This window comes from Bombina bombina, chromosome 3, assembly GCF_027579735.1.
Source record: "Bombina bombina isolate aBomBom1 chromosome 3, aBomBom1.pri, whole genome shotgun sequence".
Lineage (NCBI taxonomy): Eukaryota > Metazoa > Chordata > Amphibia > Anura > Bombinatoridae > Bombina > Bombina bombina.
Window position 1 is genome coordinate 566,431,155 of NC_069501.1, and position 21,037 is coordinate 566,452,191.

The window sequence follows — 21,037 nt, forward strand, 5'->3', positions numbered from 1 at the left end:
ATTTTACAAGAAATAGAACTATGTTCGTATGCCGTTTTTACATATTGATGAAAGATTATTTTTTAATATAATTATTTTTACTACAAATGCAGATTATATTGGATAACTTTATAATATTGAGACAAGGGGGCCGATTTATGAAAGTGCGAGCGGACATGATACAATGTAGCGTATCATGTCCGTCGAACATCGATAAATGCAGACAGCGTATATCATTGCACAAGCAGTTCTTGTGAACTGCTTGTGCAATTCCGTCCCCTGCAGATTCGCGGCCGCTAGCAGGGGGTGTCAATCAGCCCGATCGTAAAGACCGCAGCCTCAGAGGCAGCGGATCAGTAATGGAGCAGCGGTCTTTAGAACGCTGCTTCATAACTGCTGTTTCTGGCTAGCCCACGCTCCATTCGGAACTTGATGATTCAACCCCAAGGAGTATTTTCAAAACACCAGTTGCTTTTGTGTAAAAGCTGTTTTTTATCTTATGCTCCGTAATGAGGTTAAAATGCAAATCCTGTAACCTACAAATGCTGTGGATAAAATAGCTGGTTTACAGATTTTGCATCTCTAGAGAGTGTGGGACAAAGCCCATTAAAATAAATAAATAAAAAGAGGAGGTATTTAATGTTCCTGTATTGTTCACGTCATTTTGTTTGTGTTCCAGAATGTAAAATGGAAGCTAGATTTTCACTCACTGCAAAACAAAATGCAAAGAAAATGCAGATTCAATTCATTGCACATTTGAAAGGGTTTGTTTAATATATTTATTTCAAAACAATAGCAAAAATATAAGTATAAAAGACATAGCAGATCACTGTTAGGGGCTTTGCTTCATTACAATATTTAGTCCACTTACAGGGCCACTACACCACTTTTAAAGCCACAGATCAAATCAACACATTGATTAATGGTACTTGTCTGCATAGTCTAGGATTTCAGATATTTCTTCTAAAGCATTGGTTGTCAATCATTAAAAGAGATATGAAATATGAAAAAAAAATTTGAGTCCGACAGAACATACAATTTTAAAATAAAGTTTAAAATGTACTTTTATTATGAAATTTGGTTTGTTGGTATTCTTTCTTGAAGAAATACCTAGGTAGGTGTCTGCAGCACTGCAGGGCAAGAAACAGTGCTGCCATCTAGTGCTCTTGCAAAACAGCTGCCATATAGTGCTCTAGACACGTGCGCTCCTGAGCACGTGTCTAGAGAACTGAAACAAAATTGATAATAGAAGTAGATTAGAAAATGCTTTAAAATTGCATGCGCTATCTGAATCATGAAAGAAAACATTTGGGTTTCATGTCCCTTTAATTCCTGTTTACATATAGGTTCCAAATACATTTTCACACATTTTTTAGAGTGTTCTAGATTTCCTACAGCTGTTTTTCGTTGCAGAAAATGTCTGATATTTTAGTCTATTACATTTATAAATATGGATTTACAGATTTTCAAAAGACAACTAGACATTATCTTCTGAATATTTCTTATTAACAACAAAAAGTACATTAACACACTTTAAAAACATTCAAACACATACATGATGCAATGTTTGGAGAGAAAAGCGTTTAACACAAAATTGAATAGATCATAATAGATCAATTAATACTGACTTTGAAATGACAGTGAGTAGAAGCGTAACACTTTTTATATAACACCTGCTCTTTATATATAATTAGATTAAACTAATTTTGCACATTGCCCACTCAAAAAAAATCCTACAGTTACCTGTATGTAAACAATAAAAGCAAAAGTGATCAAATCCAATCAAAAGTTGCTTTCAGCAAATGAGATGAATCAGGGGGACATTAAAAAAAACTGTTTTACGGTTTGCAGCTATGAATTAAATTGTATATATATAAATATCTGACATTCATAAATAAGTTCCATACATTGGACTTCATGAATTTAAAAAAATATTAGATTATTTGTCTTCCCCCCTCCCCTTTACATGGACTGCTCTTAAAAATATCTATTTTAAACTTCAGTTTTTTCTTATCCTATTATTTAAAAGTTCATTTTAAAAAAATATATATATTTTTTGTATACTATGAAAGCTTTATCCAATGTCTTTGTATACACATTATATTGTGTTAATATCACATAGGTAAATATAGGTTATAAACTTTGAGGCCCATTTATCAAGCTCCGTATGGAGCTTGAAGGGCCGTGTTTCTGGCGAGTCTTCAGACCCGCCAGAAACACAAGTTATGGAGCAGCGGGCCAAAGACCGCTGCTCCATAACCCTGTCCGACTGCTCTGATGAGGCGGACAAGAATCGCCACAATACAACCCGATTGAATACGATCGGGTTGAGTGACACCTCCCTGCTGGCGGTCGATTGGCCGCGAGTCAGCAGGGGGCGGCGTTGCACCAGCAGCTCTTGTGAGCTGCTGGTGCAATGCTGCATACGGAGAGCGTATTGCTCTCCACATTCAGCGAGGTCTTGAGGACCTGATCCGCATTGTCGGATCAGGTCCGCAAGACCTTTCATAAATAGGCCCCTATGGCTCAAGTGACCTAGATCCTGTGGAACACACCAACTTAGAACTTCTGTCCTGACTTCCAACCCCAGTATCACTGTTCTAGGTGACCTTCCTGTTCCAGGCAAGTCTGTCCCTGAAAAAAAGTGGCAAAATATTATCTATTATACTGGAAGCCGGCAGTAAGGAGCAACACAAATGTTGCAAACGGTTCATTTCCATTAGTTAGATTTAAATAATTATGACAACAATAACAATTGACCCCACATTTGGCAGACATCTTGCTTACTGCTTATCAAAGACCTTTGGCACAAACTGAGCTTAGTGGGAGAACTTTACTAAATGGGCATTTTATTATGTATACCTATTTCCTCTACAAAAGACTGCTCTGTCACTAAGATCCCTAGTTTAGCTTATTTTAAGTATAACCGAAAGAGCACATCGGTACATAAATACACAGCTCATTCGCTGTTCTCCAGCCATAATGTGAGTCTCAAGGACCAGGGTTAACAACTATTACTGTGGTGTTGTGAGAGTGGGACAATAACTAGACACTTTTAGATAGCACACTTGTGCTAGAACAGTACTAAACTATTGAAAAATCACCTGATATATTGTAGGTACGGCCACAGATTCTGAAGTGGCAAATACTCCAGTTAAGCAACAGTGGTTGGTGGCTGGTTTCCCATAGAGGGCAAATAGCACCTTGCAAACTGTCAAAAATAACATGACATTATAATGGTGGTCTACAGGAGTTACCTTAGATACAGTTACTAATCAGACCTACTACAGCAACAAATATTGTTCTAATACTTTACACCAAAACGGATACTCTGCAACGGAGATGTGGAAAAACATCATCAGTTAGAAAATGAATTTCCTTCCCCATGGCGATCAACCAATTAGTGTATAGCTAAAGAAATATAACAGTTGCTTCCCATATTCATCTACGCTTACTCTTTCAACAATTTTTTATGTTGCAAAGCAAAGTTAAATTGGAATGGTCCCAGTACCATGAGCAAGGTTTAAGTACTAAGCAGCACCCATTCTCAACTCAATTACAAACGTAACATTAAATGGAACAAGTATAAATCTGCCAAGCCAACTGAGCTGAAATGGACCTAGTGTATTATGCCACTATATAAACAGTATAGCAAACAATGTGAGACGTGGTTTGTGTATAATGTAACAATTTACCACAAAGCTTTTCAAACATGTCAAGGTTTCATTTTCTTGTTTTGCTGACTGAATCAAGATACCAGAACCTGACCAATGCAGCTTTGTTGAAGCAAGATTCTGAAATTCTGCCTTTTTTTTTAGCATTTTAAGGGCCCACAGTAAGACACCATTGCTCATCTTGGCACAAATTGTAGTATTTTTAAGAAAAACATACATAAAACGTGTATCATACATACACCACAACTTAAGTGATGAGGCAAAGGGATAAAATTCGGACAGTTTTTCTCTCCTCTGCCGTCACGCTTAATTGGAATAGGTTACATAGCCATAGTCAATTTTAAATTCATTGCTGCGTAGTCATGAAATACACAAAGATCTGGGAGTCTGAAACTCTTACAAAATCAAATGATATCAACTCACATTATCACAGGATATGAGTAACCAATCTTTCCATCCTTATCCATTCTGCAGTGTAGTGTTTATAGTTGATGGTTAAAATTCATATGGAGTGGATATAAAATCTGTAATTTAGCGGTAATTGCAGTTTCTGTTGCAGAATATTACTGTCTCTTTCTCATGCCCAGTGCATGTAACATTTACCTTCGGAGAGGTTTCTTAATACATACCCACTGCTAATTTCATCAGTCTTGGGTTTTTAAGTGGTGTTGGTTCATTATTTAATATTAATTTTTTATAATCTGAATCTTTATTATCTACCACATCATATTCTTGTTCTCTCAAATTTGGGTGGAAGAAGTTATAGTATAAACACCTTAATACTACTCCTAGTATAAAAGCTAATGAGACAGCTATAAAAATATGGTTCTCATATAGCTCTACAATGGACGGCAACCTCCAAAATTTCCATGACACAAGAAGAATTGAGCAGTCTATACCTATGAAAATATAATAAATAACACAGCGGTAGATGGTTTTACCATCTGCTATGTTAAACCAGACAAAGTATAAAATTATAGCCACTGTTGCCCTATAAAAAGGTTCCCATGTCGTGCTCTGCATGAATGTAGTTTTCTGTAATGTAGCCCAAACAAAGAAAGAAATCCAAATGAGTAAGAAGTGTAAAGCAATCCACCAATCAAAGACCGACGTGAAGAGCACAATGCACACTATCCGTGCAAAAATGAAAAAGCCATTCAATAGAAAGTAAACTGCAGAGGGGATGATGTCGAGCTTTTGCTTTTCCTTTAGGAACATCCTCAGGGATTGATGGTAGTCTAGAATCGCCCAGCTTATAGAGACGAATGAAGTGGCAATGCTGAAATCTAGAATATAAAGAGAGGTTATTGGATTTTGTTTGACAAGATGTACATACATGCATTTCCCTACCTGTGCAACCTTCATGCTAAAAGATTAAATTAAAGTTGAATTTAAAGGAACATCACACCCACATTCTTTCATTCTTGGATCAGATGGCGCATACAATTTTAAACAACATACTAATTTACTTCTATCATTAAATGCTCTTCATTCTCTTGGCATTTTTTGTTGAAGGAGTAACAATGCACTACTTGGAGCTAGCTGAACACATCAGATGCACCAGTGACAAGAGACATATATGTGCAGTCACCAATCAGCAGATGCTTTTTGCTTTCTCCCACACCTGCCATTTGGCTTAACGTCATTTCTATTTACAAAGCTTCCCCCCTCCCAACTTTTTTTTGTGCATGCTCAATTTACACATAAACAAACACCATTGATTTTAAAGATAAGGCATTTGGTAAAGTTGACTGGACTTCTTTGCACAGAGTTTTAAACGCAGAGCAATTGATGTTTTTCACACTGCAATTTCCTCCATAAACGTTATACCAAGGTGGATAAAAACCAATTCATTTTTAATTATTTTTTTAAAATTTTTATTGAGATATTCTCAACAAAAAGATAAAGCTTCGGTTTGATTCCACTTACATTAGTGTTCCATGCTGAAAACAGATACACTGCTTAATGACCATAACATAAATCCTGGGACAACAATCAGAATAACACAGGCACAAAACATTAATTGTAACCTGAAGCTTAGTAAAACCATTTTTAATATTATACATGTAAAGGGTCCCTCTACATCTTTATGAACAATTGTAAAAGTTTGAGGGAGTAATATAAACAAGTAACAAATAAGAATACCCCTAGAATATATGGACAGGTCACTTATTGACCTTCCATGAAAACATTAAAGGGACTCTGAATCCAATTTTTTTCTTACATGATTCAGATAGAGCACGATATTTTAAAAAACTTTCTATTTTACTCCTATTATTAATTTTACTTTGTTCTCTTGCTATCTTTATTTTAAAAGCAGGAATGTAAATCTTAGCAGCCAGCCCATTTTAGGTTCAGAACCATGGATAGTGCTTTCTTATTGGAGGCTTACATCTACCCACCAATAAGCAAGCATAACCCAGGTTCTCAACCAAAAATGGTCCGGCTCCTATGCATCACATTCCTGCTTTTTAAATAAAGATAGCAAGAGAACAAAGAAAAACTGATAATAGGAGTAAATTAGAAAGTTGATTAAAATGTCATGCTCTAATTGAATCATGAAAGAAAAAATTTGGGTTCAGTGTTCCTTTAAGAAAATGAAGGGAGGAAGAGGTACATGTAAAAGGCTCTGATTAGGGTTACATAAACTATAATATATACAATTGAGAACGCTAAAACTGAGAATGCTAAGTGATAGGAAGTTGACATATAATGTGTTGAGATGACACAAAACAGGTATAATGGTATGGTTTTCTCAAGAGGATTCCCTATCACCGAATTTCCATGAGGACATACCAAGGGGTAGGGAAAGGGCTCTAAACAAACCTAAAGCCAATCAACGTAATGTGGAGTCAATATTACTAGCAAGAGGGAGCAAACATAGAGGTTATTAGTGATTATTAACTGACCTTCAACTAGCATATAGTATGAAAAACTAGCTTAGATGTCTCAGATATGCTATTACTGTACGGCCCTCGTCACTTCTAGCTAAACTAGAAACTGAAGAGTTAGTTATAAATTAAACTAAAGGAACATTGTAAGGTATAGGGTAAAAATGAAAGGGATCTATTATCTCCTGTTAGTCCTTAAGGCTCCAATGGCAAATTAGTAGTAACTACCCCTGAGTCTTGGCCACAGACATCAGGGAAAGCAAACAGAAATAAACGTCAGTCTACTACATCTGCATCAAAATGCCTTCATGGGGGGGGGGGGGGGGGGGGAGAAAAAAAAGTGGGGAGGACATCCCACCCACAATCCAGGCCTTAGCTAACCAGCAAATCAAATCTATTTCGATGAAAGGAAGAAATTATCCTAACTACAATTGTGTACATGAGTATAGCCACATAAGGCTTTTAAAAGTAGCAGTAATAACCTCTATGCCTAAAGCAAATCTTGGACCTCTAAGGGAGATGCACAGTAAAGGTAAAGTTAGACAAATCACAATGTGTGAATGTTTGAATAATAAGCTATATATGAACATTATTACATATCAGTAGTGGGACAATACCGTTGAAGGTATCAGTATGACTGGAGCTCTGCCAGAAAAAACAACACATGTATATGCAGAGCATAAATATATTAGGGTAGACACGTTACACTACACCAGGGGTCAGCAACCTTGGCTCTCCAGATGATTTAGAACTACATTTTCCATGATGCCTAAGTGTCTTTAAGCTGCCTAAGCATCATGGGAAATGTAGTTCTAAAACATCAGGAGAACCAAGGTTGCTGATCCCTGCACTACACCAACACGAGTAGCTGAAGAGTCAGTTGCAGTAAGTATGACATGTAGGGTTAGGAAAAAACATCAAGCACCTCTGCTGCGATCAAAGGAACATGTGTTGCAGCATATAACAAAGGTTCTGTGATAGAATTTTAGAGTCTCTCACACCCTCGTTTAGCGTTGCTGGTTGTATCTTCCATGCAGATAGTGCCAGACTTGACACTGGTGGGAAAGTTCTAATAAAGATATCACTTTTTCTTGGTTTTGAAGTTCCAAAATCTGAATATGTGTCTTCAAAAATAACATACCTTTTCACATCAAAAATGTCATGAAGTTGCGCACGACAATTTAGGGAAAAAACCCACTGAAAGCGGCAGTGAGGGGGAAGGAGGGAGTGGGGAGGGAGAGAGGAGGGGATCCTGGTTATATTGGTTAGTGATGGAAATAGGAGGGTGGGAAGTCGATCTGGGAGGGGGAAGGGGAGAGGGTATTGAGGGGGGGCAGCTACACTACAGAAACAAATGGCTATTTTTATTTATTTTTAAATGCCTAATTTGCAGCAAACTGGGTATTATTTTAGTACTGGCAGACTTTCTGCCAGTACTTAAGATGACGGTGACAATTGTGAGGTGGGGGAGGGAAGAGGGGTCAGGGAGGGATCGGGGTGGGATGTGTCAGGTGGGAGGCTGATCTCTACACTAAAGCTAAAATTAACCCTACAAGCTACCTAATTAACCCCTTCACTGCTGGGCATAATACAAGTGTGGTGCGCAGCGGAATTTAGCGGCCTTCTAATTACCAAAAAGCAATGCCAAAGCCATATATGTATGCTATTTCTGAACAAAGGGGATCCCAGAGACGCATTTACAACCATTTGTGCCATGATTGCACAAGCTGTTTGTAAATAATTTCAGTGAGAAACCTAAAATTGTGAAAAAGTTAATGATTTGATCGCATTTGGCAGTGAAATGGTGGCATGAAATATACCAAAATGGGCCTAAATCAATACTTTGAGTTGTCTACAAAAAAAATTATTTATATAGTTTTGATAGGTAAATATAAAAAAGGCTCTATTTCTGTTTAAATGTAGTGATGGCAAAAATGCTAAAAATCCTCTGGTCTTTTGGGGAAGTTTTTGTCTAAAATGCCGGTACTTAAGGGGTTAAACAGAAGCGTTTACTTATTGTAAAAAAAACAAATCATAACTGGTGTTGTAGTTATTGGTGCTGCAGTGATATTGAACATTTACAGCTCCTCAGCACTCCTGTGCTGGATCACAGGGTAGTCCCGCCCCTCCTCCTCTGACTCGGCACTTGGAGAAGGCGCGCACAGCATGGCAGCTCTGTGTGCTGAGCCTGAGTGAGGAGCAGAGGTAAGCAGAAGATGGTTAGATTAGCAGTGGTCAGGAATAGCTTTCTTTCCCTCTCCTCCTCAGGTCTGCTCTCCAAGTGTTGCACTCTAGTTTCTCCCCACTGCCTCTCATGTTCTCTATATGGTAAGGTATTTCTGAAGCAGCTTTGATAAGTAGAGTTATGCTTCTTGTGTAGAAGATTGGAAATATGAGAGCTTACAATAACTTAAGTTTACCCCACCTAAGCCTTTTGATTTCTCTCAGCCTGCAGCTTGGCCCACATGGCGTCAGCGGTTTCCATGCTTCAGGATTGCTTCCAAGCTGGACAAGGAGAGTGGTAAAGTACAAGTTAATTCTCTTTTATACTCTATGGGGAAAGATGTGGAGCCAGTGTTCAATGCCTTTACTTTCCAAGAAAGGGAAGAATTTGACTTTGAAATAGTTATGAACAAACTCAGTGCTCACTTTGTGCCCAAAAAGAAATGTGATTCATGAGAGGGCTTATTTTCAAAAACGTGCTCAGCATGTGGAAGAATCTGTGGAGTCATTTGTGAGCAGCCTGTATGAACTAGCTGAATTCTGTGAATTTGGTGTTGCTAAAGAAGAGCAAATCAGAGACAGAATAGTCATAAGAATTGCAGATGCTGAGGTCTCACTGAAGGTACAGTTGGAGGCGGAATTAACATTAGATGGGGCTATTAGGATGGCCCACCAGAGTGAACTGGTGAACAAGCAAAGTGCTGATCTGAGGTCTGAGAGTATTGTGGATGAAGTGCAGCAATTCAGGATAGCTGCAGGTGAAAGGCACAGTGTGAGTGGTAGACCAAGGGCAACAGATAGGCCCGAAAGCGGATGGGCGCAGAAGGTTCGCTGCATGCGGTGTAACCATACCCATAATGTTGTATGCCCCGCTAAAGATAAAAGATGTAGAAAGTGTAACCGAATGGGTCATTTTGAAGTGGTGTGTAAAACTGAATACATTAAGGAGATGCAGGTGGATAGTGACCAGGAGGGTCAAAAAGTGTCCTTTGTAGGGTCTGTTGTTGAACGGTCTGGTTCAGACGAAGATTGGTGGGTTACCATTACTGTAATGGGAGCCAAGGTTGCCTTCAAGATTGACACAGGAGAAGACATCACTGTTATGTCCCTTGCAGCATTCATAAAACTGCCTCTACAGCCTCAGTTGGCGAAAGTTACAACGAAAGATCATAGTCCTGGTGGCCGCATCGATTGTGCGGGGAAATTTCTTGCCAGCTGTGAGTACAAGCAGAGGAAATTCACCATGTGGGTACATGTATTTAGAGGTCAGTGTGTTAACAACCTATTGAGCAGGAAAGCAGCCAGGGTTTGGGCCTTGTCACCAGAGTGAATGAGATTTTGGAAGACATGTTTGGTGAATTGGGCCTACTAAATTGCAACCCAGTCCGTATATCACTTAAAAGTGATGCAGTCCAATACAGCATTACCACTCCTTGTAGAATTCCATTCCCGCTCATGCCTCAAGTGGAGAAGGAACTTCTGCATATGAAGAATATGGGAGTTATTGAAGAGGTTGTTGAAGCCCCCATTGTGCCTGTTGCAAGGAAAAACGGGTAAGTACGCATCTGCGTAGACTTGAAAAGGCTGAATGAGGCAGTGAAGAGAGAGATATGTGCTACCGACGCTTAAAGACATAGCTCCAAAACTGGCTGGGGCGAAGTTCTTCTCTACACTGGATGCTTCCAGCGGCCTCTGGCAGATACCTCTAGATCCACAGTGCCGCAAACTAACTACCTTCATTACACCGGTAGGTCAGTTTTGCTTCTGCAGACACCACTTTGGATATCCTCTGCTCCTGAAATCTTTCAAAGAGAGATGAGTTCCCTCCTAAGGGACCACGAGGGCAGGGCAGTCGTCATGGACGACATTTTAGTGTATAGGTCTACATTGGAAGAACATAATCAGCGATTGAGCTGTGTGCTGCAGACCATTAGAGAGTCCGGGCTGAAATTACATAAAAACAAATGCCATTTTAGAGTTATGTTACTTTGGGCATATCATCAATGGAGATGGCTTCAAGCCGGACCCTGATAAAATCCTTGCTATTGAACAGATGAAAAGTCCTTCTGATGTACATGAGCTGAGACAAATATTGGGCCTTGTGAATTATGTTGGCAGGTTCCGTCCAGATTTATCCACAGTACTACACACTATCACAGAGTTGTTGAAGAAGGATGTTGCCTGGTTCTGGTGTCCTTCACAGGAAGAAGCTTTTGTACAGGTCAAGTCCTTGCTGGGGTCTGCCCCAATATTAGGTTCTAGCGCTGTGGAATCTGTTGGCGCTCTACAAATAACCGATAATAATAATAATAATACAACCTTTCTAAAAAGACTGTTGTTAGTGCTGATGCAAGCAGTTATGGGCTAGGGGCCGCCCTTCTGCAGCTGAATGAGAACAAACTACAGCCTATCGCCTACTGTTCCCGTACACTGACGGCTGCTGAGTCGAAATACACCCAAATTGAAAAAGAGTGCCTTGCTGCAGTTTAGGCCTGTGAGCGCTTCCAGCGTTACTTAGTGGGTTTAGAGAAATTTAGTCTGGAGACTGACCATAAACCGCTAGTTCCTCTAATCAACTCCTATGATATTGACAAAACACCCCTAAGATGCCAGAGACTTCTGATGAGGCTGCTTAGGTTCAACGTTCAGGCAGTGCATGTGCCGGGGAAACAACAGGTAGTGGCAGATACACTTTCCAGGCTCCCGCTGGCTGATGCTGCTGAAGAATCTTTAACGGAATCAGAGGTGAAAGTATATGTGGATTTAGTTCTGGTATCCTAATTCATTTCATCAGGGAAGCTAGAGCAAATAAGAAATGAGACACGTCTAGATACAGACCTTCAAGTAGTTATTAAGTACATAAAAGAAGGTTGGCCCGAGAGCCGGGCAGCCTGGATATCTTCAAGTTTTTACCAGTCAGAGAGGTTGCAGCTAATGGAGCTGGATGGGTTGGTGCTGTTCCAGGATCGCATTGTTATTCCTGTTAGCATGCAGCAGGAGATGTTAAGCAGAATTCATGATGGCCACTTAGGCATTACAAAGTGCAGAGAAAGGGCAGCTACGGCAGTATGGTGGCCTGGGATCAGTTCTGACATTGCAAGCCACATGTCAAAATGTGCCTTTTGCCGGGAACGCCTGCCTACTCAGAGAAGGGAGACCTTGGGGGGGGGGGGGGGGGGGGAGAGAAAAAAAAGTGGGGAGGACATCCCACCCACAATCCAGGCCTTAGCTAACCAGCAAATCAAATCTATTTCGATGAAAGGAAGAAATTATCCTAACTACAATTGTGTACATGAGTATAGCCACATAAGGCTTTTAAAAGTAGCAGTAATAACCTCTATGCCTAAAGCAAATCTTGGACCTCTAAGGGAGATGCACAGTAAAGGTAAAGTTAGACAAATCACAATGTGTGAATGTTTGAATAATAAGCTATATATGAACATTATTACATATCAGTAGTGGGACAATACCGTTGAAGGTATCAGTATGACTGGAGCTCTGCCAGAAAAAACAACACATGTATATGCAGAGCATAAATATATTAGGGTAGACACGTTACACTACACCAGGGGTCAGCAACCTTGGCTCTCCAGATGATTTAGAACTACATTTTCCATGATGCCTAAGTGTCTTTAAGCTGCCTAAGCATCATGGGAAATGTAGTTCTAAAACATCAGGAGAACCAAGGTTGCTGATCCCTGCACTACACCAACACGAGTAGCTGAAGAGTCAGTTGCAGTAAGTATGACATGTAGGGTTAGGAAAAAACATCAAGCACCTCTGCTGCGATCAAAGGAACATGTGTTGCAGCATATAACAAAGGTTCTGTGATAGAATTTTAGAGTCTCTCACACCCTCGTTTAGCGTTGCTGGTTGTATCTTCCATGCAGATAGTGCCAGACTTGACACTGGTGGGAAAGTTCTAATAAAGATATCACTTTTTCTTGGTTTTGAAGTTCCAAAATCTGAATATGTGTCTTCAAAAATAACATACCTTTTCACATCAAAAATGTCATGAAGTTGCGCACGACAATTTAGGGAAAAAACCCACTGAAAGCGGCAGTGAGGGGGAAGGAGGGAGTGGGGAGGGAGAGAGGAGGGGATCCTGGTTATATTGGTTAGTGATGGAAATAGGAGGGTGGGAAGTCGATCTGGGAGGGGGAAGGGGAGAGGGTATTGAGGGGGGGCAGCTACACTACAGAAACAAATGGCTATTTTTATTTATTTTTAAATGCCTAATTTGCAGCAAACTGGGTATTATTTTAGTACTGGCAGACTTTCTGCCAGTACTTAAGATGACGGTGACAATTGTGAGGTGGGGGAGGGAAGAGGGGTCAGGGAGGGATCGGGGTGGGATGTGTCAGGTGGGAGGCTGATCTCTACACTAAAGCTAAAATTAACCCTACAAGCTACCTAATTAACCCCTTCACTGCTGGGCATAATACAAGTGTGGTGCGCAGCGGAATTTAGCGGCCTTCTAATTACCAAAAAGCAATGCCAAAGCCATATATGTATGCTATTTCTGAACAAAGGGGATCCCAGAGACGCATTTACAACCATTTGTGCCATGATTGCACAAGCTGTTTGTAAATAATTTCAGTGAGAAACCTAAAATTGTGAAAAAGTTAATGATTTGATCGCATTTGGCAGTGAAATGGTGGCATGAAATATACCAAAATGGGCCTAAATCAATACTTTGAGTTGTCTACAAAAAAAATTATTTATATAGTTTTGATAGGTAAATATAAAAAAGGCTCTATTTCTGTTTAAATGTAGTGATGGCAAAAATGCTAAAAATCCTCTGGTCTTTTGGGGAAGTTTTTGTCTAAAATGCCGGTACTTAAGGGGTTAAACAGAAGCGTTTACTTATTGTAAAAAAAACAAATCATAACTGGTGTTGTAGTTATTGGTGCTGCAGTGATATTGAACATTTACAGCTCCTCAGCACTCCTGTGCTGGATCACAGGGTAGTCCCGCCCCTCCTCCTCTGACTCGGCACTTGGAGAAGGCGCGCACAGCATGGCAGCTCTGTGTGCTGAGCCTGAGTGAGGAGCAGAGGTAAGCAGAAGATGGTTAGATTAGCAGTGGTCAGGAATAGCTTTCTTTCCCTCTCCTCCTCAGGTCTGCTCTCCAAGTGTTGCACTCTAGTTTCTCCCCACTGCCTCTCATGTTCTCTATATGGTAAGGTATTTCTGAAGCAGCTTTGATAAGTAGAGTTATGCTTCTTGTGTAGAAGATTGGAAATATGAGAGCTTACAATAACTTAAGTTTACCCCACCTAAGCCTTTTGATTTCTCTCAGCCTGCAGCTTGGCCCACATGGCGTCAGCGGTTTCCATGCTTCAGGATTGCTTCCAAGCTGGACAAGGAGAGTGGTAAAGTACAAGTTAATTCTCTTTTATACTCTATGGGGAAAGATGTGGAGCCAGTGTTCAATGCCTTTACTTTCCAAGAAAGGGAAGAATTTGACTTTGAAATAGTTATGAACAAACTCAGTGCTCACTTTGTGCCCAAAAAGAAATGTGATTCATGAGAGGGCTTATTTTCAAAAACGTGCTCAGCATGTGGAAGAATCTGTGGAGTCATTTGTGAGCAGCCTGTATGAACTAGCTGAATTCTGTGAATTTGGTGTTGCTAAAGAAGAGCAAATCAGAGACAGAATAGTCATAAGAATTGCAGATGCTGAGGTCTCACTGAAGGTACAGTTGGAGGCGGAATTAACATTAGATGGGGCTATTAGGATGGCCCACCAGAGTGAACTGGTGAACAAGCAAAGTGCTGATCTGAGGTCTGAGAGTATTGTGGATGAAGTGCAGCAATTCAGGATAGCTGCAGGTGAAAGGCACAGTGTGAGTGGTAGACCAAGGGCAACAGATAGGCCCGAAAGCGGATGGGCGCAGAAGGTTCGCTGCATGCGGTGTAACCATACCCATAATGTTGTATGCCCCGCTAAAGATAAAAGATGTAGAAAGTGTAACCGAATGGGTCATTTTGAAGTGGTGTGTAAAACTGAATACATTAAGGAGATGCAGGTGGATAGTGACCAGGAGGGTCAAAAAGTGTCCTTTGTAGGGTCTGTTGTTGAACGGTCTGGTTCAGACGAAGATTGGTGGGTTACCATTACTGTAATGGGAGCCAAGGTTGCCTTCAAGATTGACACAGGAGAAGACATCACTGTTATGTCCCTTGCAGCATTCATAAAACTGCCTCTACAGCCTCAGTTGGCGAAAGTTACAACGAAAGATCATAGTCCTGGTGGCCGCATCGATTGTGCGGGGAAATTTCTTGCCAGCTGTGAGTACAAGCAGAGGAAATTCACCATGTGGGTACATGTATTTAGAGGTCAGTGTGTTAACAACCTATTGAGCAGGAAAGCAGCCAGGGTTTGGGCCTTGTCACCAGAGTGAATGAGATTTTGGAAGACATGTTTGGTGAATTGGGCCTACTAAATTGCAACCCAGTCCGTATATCACTTAAAAGTGATGCAGTCCAATACAGCATTACCACTCCTTGTAGAATTCCATTCCCGCTCATGCCTCAAGTGGAGAAGGAACTTCTGCATATGAAGAATATGGGAGTTATTGAAGAGGTTGTTGAAGCCCCCATTGTGCCTGTTGCAAGGAAAAACGGGTAAGTACGCATCTGCGTAGACTTGAAAAGGCTGAATGAGGCAGTGAAGAGAGAGATATGTGCTACCGACGCTTAAAGACATAGCTCCAAAACTGGCTGGGGCGAAGTTCTTCTCTACACTGGATGCTTCCAGCGGCCTCTGGCAGATACCTCTAGATCCACAGTGCCGCAAACTAACTACCTTCATTACACCGGTAGGTCAGTTTTGCTTCTGCAGACACCACTTTGGATATCCTCTGCTCCTGAAATCTTTCAAAGAGAGATGAGTTCCCTCCTAAGGGACCACGAGGGCAGGGCAGTCGTCATGGACGACATTTTAGTGTATAGGTCTACATTGGAAGAACATAATCAGCGATTGAGCTGTGTGCTGCAGACCATTAGAGAGTCCGGGCTGAAATTACATAAAAACAAATGCCATTTTAGAGTTATGTTACTTTGGGCATATCATCAATGGAGATGGCTTCAAGCCGGACCCTGATAAAATCCTTGCTATTGAACAGATGAAAAGTCCTTCTGATGTACATGAGCTGAGACAAATATTGGGCCTTGTGAATTATGTTGGCAGGTTCCGTCCAGATTTATCCACAGTACTACACACTATCACAGAGTTGTTGAAGAAGGATGTTGCCTGGTTCTGGTGTCCTTCACAGGAAGAAGCTTTTGTACAGGTCAAGTCCTTGCTGGGGTCTGCCCCAATATTAGGTTCTAGCGCTGTGGAATCTGTTGGCGCTCTACAAATAACCGATAATAATAATAATAATACAACCTTTCTAAAAAGACTGTTGTTAGTGCTGATGCAAGCAGTTATGGGCTAGGGGCCGCCCTTCTGCAGCTGAATGAGAACAAACTACAGCCTATCGCCTACTGTTCCCGTACACTGACGGCTGCTGAGTCGAAATACACCCAAATTGAAAAAGAGTGCCTTGCTGCAGTTTAGGCCTGTGAGCGCTTCCAGCGTTACTTAGTGGGTTTAGAGAAATTTAGTCTGGAGACTGACCATAAACCGCTAGTTCCTCTAATCAACTCCTATGATATTGACAAAACACCCCTAAGATGCCAGAGACTTCTGATGAGGCTGCTTAGGTTCAACGTTCAGGCAGTGCATGTGCCGGGGAAACAACAGGTAGTGGCAGATACACTTTCCAGGCTCCCGCTGGCTGATGCTGCTGAAGAATCTTTAACGGAATCAGAGGTGAAAGTATATGTGGATTTAGTTCTGGTATCCTAATTCATTTCATCAGGGAAGCTAGAGCAAATAAGAAATGAGACACGTCTAGATACAGACCTTCAAGTAGTTATTAAGTACATAAAAGAAGGTTGGCCCGAGAGCCGGGCAGCCTGGATATCTTCAAGTTTTTACCAGTCAGAGAGGTTGCAGCTAATGGAGCTGGATGGGTTGGTGCTGTTCCAGGATCGCATTGTTATTCCTGTTAGCATGCAGCAGGAGATGTTAAGCAGAATTCATGATGGCCACTTAGGCATTACAAAGTGCAGAGAAAGGGCAGCTACGGCAGTATGGTGGCCTGGGATCAGTTCTGACATTGCAAGCCACATGTCAAAATGTGCCTTTTGCCGGGAACGCCTGCCTACTCAGAGAAGGGAGACCTTGATTTCTACTCCGCTGGCTGCAGGCCCATGGCAGAAAATAGCTGCTGATTTGTGCGAACTGCACGGGAAAAAGTACCTAGTCGTGATTGACTACTATTCCAGGTATTTGGAGATTGCACCCTTGAATGAGATCACCAGTCAAGCCGTTATCACTCGTCTCAAGAGCTTGTTTGCCCGGTGGGGCATACCAATGGAGTTAGTGAGTGATAACAGAATGCAGTTTGCTTCCACGGAGTTTAGTTCTTTTAGCAGTGAATATGATTTCATCCATTCTACGTCAAGTCCACATTGCCCGCAGGTCAATGGAATGGCTGAAAGGGCAGTTCAAACAACAAAGTTCATTTTGAAGCAATTTGAGCTGTACCCTAGCTCTCTTGGCCTATAGGGCGACCCCCATCCAAGCCACAGGTTTTAGCTCGGCTCAGATGATGCTAGGACGTCAGATTGCCACCACTTTACCCTCCGTGGGTGTCTTCCAGCCAACCAGCTCTGTTCCTCGGGACGAGGTCCTTAGGAGGGATGAAGAGGCTACAAGGGGTTATTGATTCTTCTACGACAGAAAACACTCTGTTAGGCCCTTGCAGGAGCTGAATATGGGGCAAAGTGTCAGAGTTAAACTGGATGATGAGAAGAAATGGAAGACGCCTGCTACGGTAATTGGATGCTCCAGAACCAAGGTCTTATGTAGTCCTTACTGATGGAGGGACAGTCACACGTCGAAATAGAAGACATCTTCAGCCAGTACCTGAGAGTTTGGGACTGGATGCCTCAGAGCCACCGCCGGTGGGATCCCCTGTTTTAAGAGGGTTGCCTTCCCCTCAGCAAGATCACAGCTGGGATACTTATTTGCTTCCAGCAGACTCTCAATCACCTTCTTCTGTATCAGAGGACAGTTCATGTAAAATTACGTCAAGTAGAAGAGTGGTGAAACTTCCAGCCCGATATCAGGATTAGCACTAGTTAGAGCAGTGACCGGAAGAATGGGCAGAATAATCCCATGGTCACTGTGGACTAGGGTAGTCTACTCCAATGTTCAAATCAGGATTGTATTTCTTGTTGTTCATATATATTCTCTTTAACCTCTTAAGGACATATGACGGAATTTTTCGGTCATAAAACAATTGAGCAAACAGAAAGCTGTGTCCTTAAAGGGTTAACTTATTTGTTATACACTAAACAAAACTATTTTTGTATGCTTCTTGTATACCTTGTTATTTGATGTACTCTTAAAAAAAACAAATGTATGCTTTGTCCTTTGAAAAAGGGGAAGATGTTATGAGAGTGGGAGGTGATTTCAGCGGATGGGGGCGGGGCTTATAACCATTATTGTCTATGTTGCAGTTACTAAGTTAGATGTGTTGTGCAAGCTGTATACTTCTATGCTCTGCAATAAAATAGCGTTGTACCTTCTATGCTGTGTCCTGCATCTCATGACAGAGACAAATATTTAACTTCCTTTTTAAAACTTCTGTGTGTGTGTAAGACCTTTTATTAAGCATAGTTTCAAGCTTTGGGGAATAAAGCTTTATTGTGTACTCATAAATGTTGAAATGCATTCCTCTCATAATACACACAAGTATTTGATACTATGATTGCTAGTGTTCCATAGTGCCATTTTGTGCTTTTTTTGTTTGTTACTGGGTAAACTAAATTAATGAAAACATTGATGTCAATGCCCAACCTTAGTTCTCATAAATCAGCTCTTAAATCTATGAAACAGTATGTTAAGAAAAAAATGGCAATGTTTATATATGTGCAATTGTGTATAATTGTGTGTGTGGGTGGGTGTGTTAGAGAGGCAAAGAATGAGTGTGTAATATGTGTGCCATATGACATAGCATGTGTGTGTAATACATATGACCTAAAATGTGTGTTATATATTGTACATGAATACAAATAAAAAAGAATGTATGTACATATGAAATAGAATGTATGCAAATGCTTTCTCATAATACACACAGGCATGCTATAATTACACACACACACGCACATATATATACTTGATACAAATTAACTAAAATGTTCTTTTAATTAGCTCCATCAAACACTGTTGATTTTATAATACACTTGGGTTACTTTGTGTGTGACATAGTATATGTGTGTGTAAAAACATAATTTATGCTTACCTGATAAATTCCTTTCTCCTGTAGTGTAGTCAGTCCACGGGTCATCATTACTTCTGGGATACCAATACCAAAGCTAAAGTACACGGATGACGGGAGGGACAGGCAGGATCTTTATACGGAAGGAACCACTGCCTGAAGAACCTTTCTCCCAAAAACAGCCTCCGAAGAAGCAAAAGTGTCAAATTTGTAAAATTTGGAAAAAGTATGAAGAGAAGACCAAGTTGCAGCCTTGCAAATCTGTTCAACAGAGGCCTCATTCTTAAAGGCCCAAGTGGAAGCCACAGCTCTAGTAGAATGAGCTGTAATTCTTTCAGGAGGCTGCTGTCCAGCAGTCTCATAGGCTAAACGTATTATGCTACGAAGCCAAAAAGAGAGAGAGAGGTAGCAGAAGCTTTTTGACCTCTCCTCTGTCCAGAATAAACGACAAACAGGGAAGAAGTTTGGCGAAAATCTTTAGTTGCCTGTAAATAAATTTTCAGGGCACGAACTACATCCAGATTGTGTAGAAGTCGTTCCTTCTTTGAAGAAGGGTTAGGACACAATGATGGAACAACAATCTCTTGATTGATATTCCTATTAGTGACTACCTTAGGTAAGAACCCAGGTTTAGTACGCAGAACTACCTTGTCTGAATGAAAAATCAGATAAGGGGAATCACAATGTAAGGCAGATAACTCAGAGACTCTTCGAGCCGAGGAAATAGCCATTAAAAACAGAACTTTCCAAGATAACAATTTAATATCAATGGAATGAAGGGGTTCAAACGGAACACCCTGTAAAACGTTAAGAACTAAATTTAAGCTCCATGGTGGAGCAACAGTTTTAAACACAGGCTTAATCCTGGCCAAAGCCTGACAAAAAGCCTGAACGTCTGGAACTTCTGACAGACGTTTGTGTAAAAGAATGGACAGAGCTGAGATCTGTCCCTTTAAGGAACTAGCAGATAAACCCTTTTCTAAACCTTCTTGTAGAAAAGGCAATATCCTAGGAATCCTAACCTTACTCCATGAGTAACTCTTGGATTCGCACCAATGTAAGTATTTGCGCCATATTTTATGGTAAATCTTTCTGGTAACAGGTTTCCTAGCCTGTATTAAGGTATCAATTACTGACTCAGAAAATCCACGCTTTGATAAAATCAAGCCTTCAATTTCCAAGCAGTCAGCTTCAGAGAAATTAGATTTTGATGTTTGAAAGGACCCTGAATTAGAAGGTCCTGTCTCAGAGGAAGAGACCAAGGTGGACAGGATGACATGTCCACTAGATCTGCATACCAGGTCCTGCGTGGCCACACAGGCGCTATTAGAATCACCGATGCTCTCTCCTGTTTGATCCTGGCAATCAATCGAGGAAGCATCGGGAAGGGTGGAAACACATAAGCCATCCCGAAGGTCCAAGGTGCTGTCAAAGCATCTACCAGGACCGCTCCCGGGTCCCTGGACCTGGACCCGTAACAAGGAAGCTTGGCATTCTGTCGAGACGCCATGAGATCTATCTCTGGTTTGCCCCAACGTTGAAGTATTTGGGCAAAGACCTCCGGATGAAGTTCCCACTCCCCCGGATGAAAAGTCTGACGACTTAGGAAATCCGCCTCCCAGTTCTCCACTCCCGGAATGTGGATCGCTGACAGGTGGCAAGAGTGAGACTCTGCCCAGCGAATTATCTTTGATACTTCCATCATCGCTAGGGAGCTTCTTGTCCCTCCTTGATGGTTGATGTAAGCTACAGTCGTGATGTTGTCCGACTGAAACCTGATGAACCCCCGAGTTGTTAACTGAGGCCAAGCCAGAAGGGCATTGAGAACTGCTCTCAATTCCAGAATGTTTATTGGAAGGAGACTCTCCTCCTGAGTCCATGATCCCTGAGCCTTCAGAGAATTCCAGACAGCGCCCCAACCTAGTAGGCTG

General features: G+C 41.1%; 1 protein-coding gene across 1 annotated transcript in view; it reads right to left on the reverse strand.

Annotated features, from left to right (window-relative positions):
- Positions 1 to 727: 727 nt before the first annotated feature.
- Positions 728 to 21,037, reverse strand: part of XKR8 (XK related 8) — a 140,654-nt gene continuing 120,344 nt past the window's right edge. Inside the window, exon 3 of the mRNA XM_053707123.1 lies at positions 728 to 4,939. Coding sequence (XP_053563098.1) covers positions 4,272 to 4,939 — 668 coding nt within the window. The 3' untranslated portion in view covers positions 728 to 4,271. The remainder of the gene's footprint in view (positions 4,940 to 21,037) is intronic.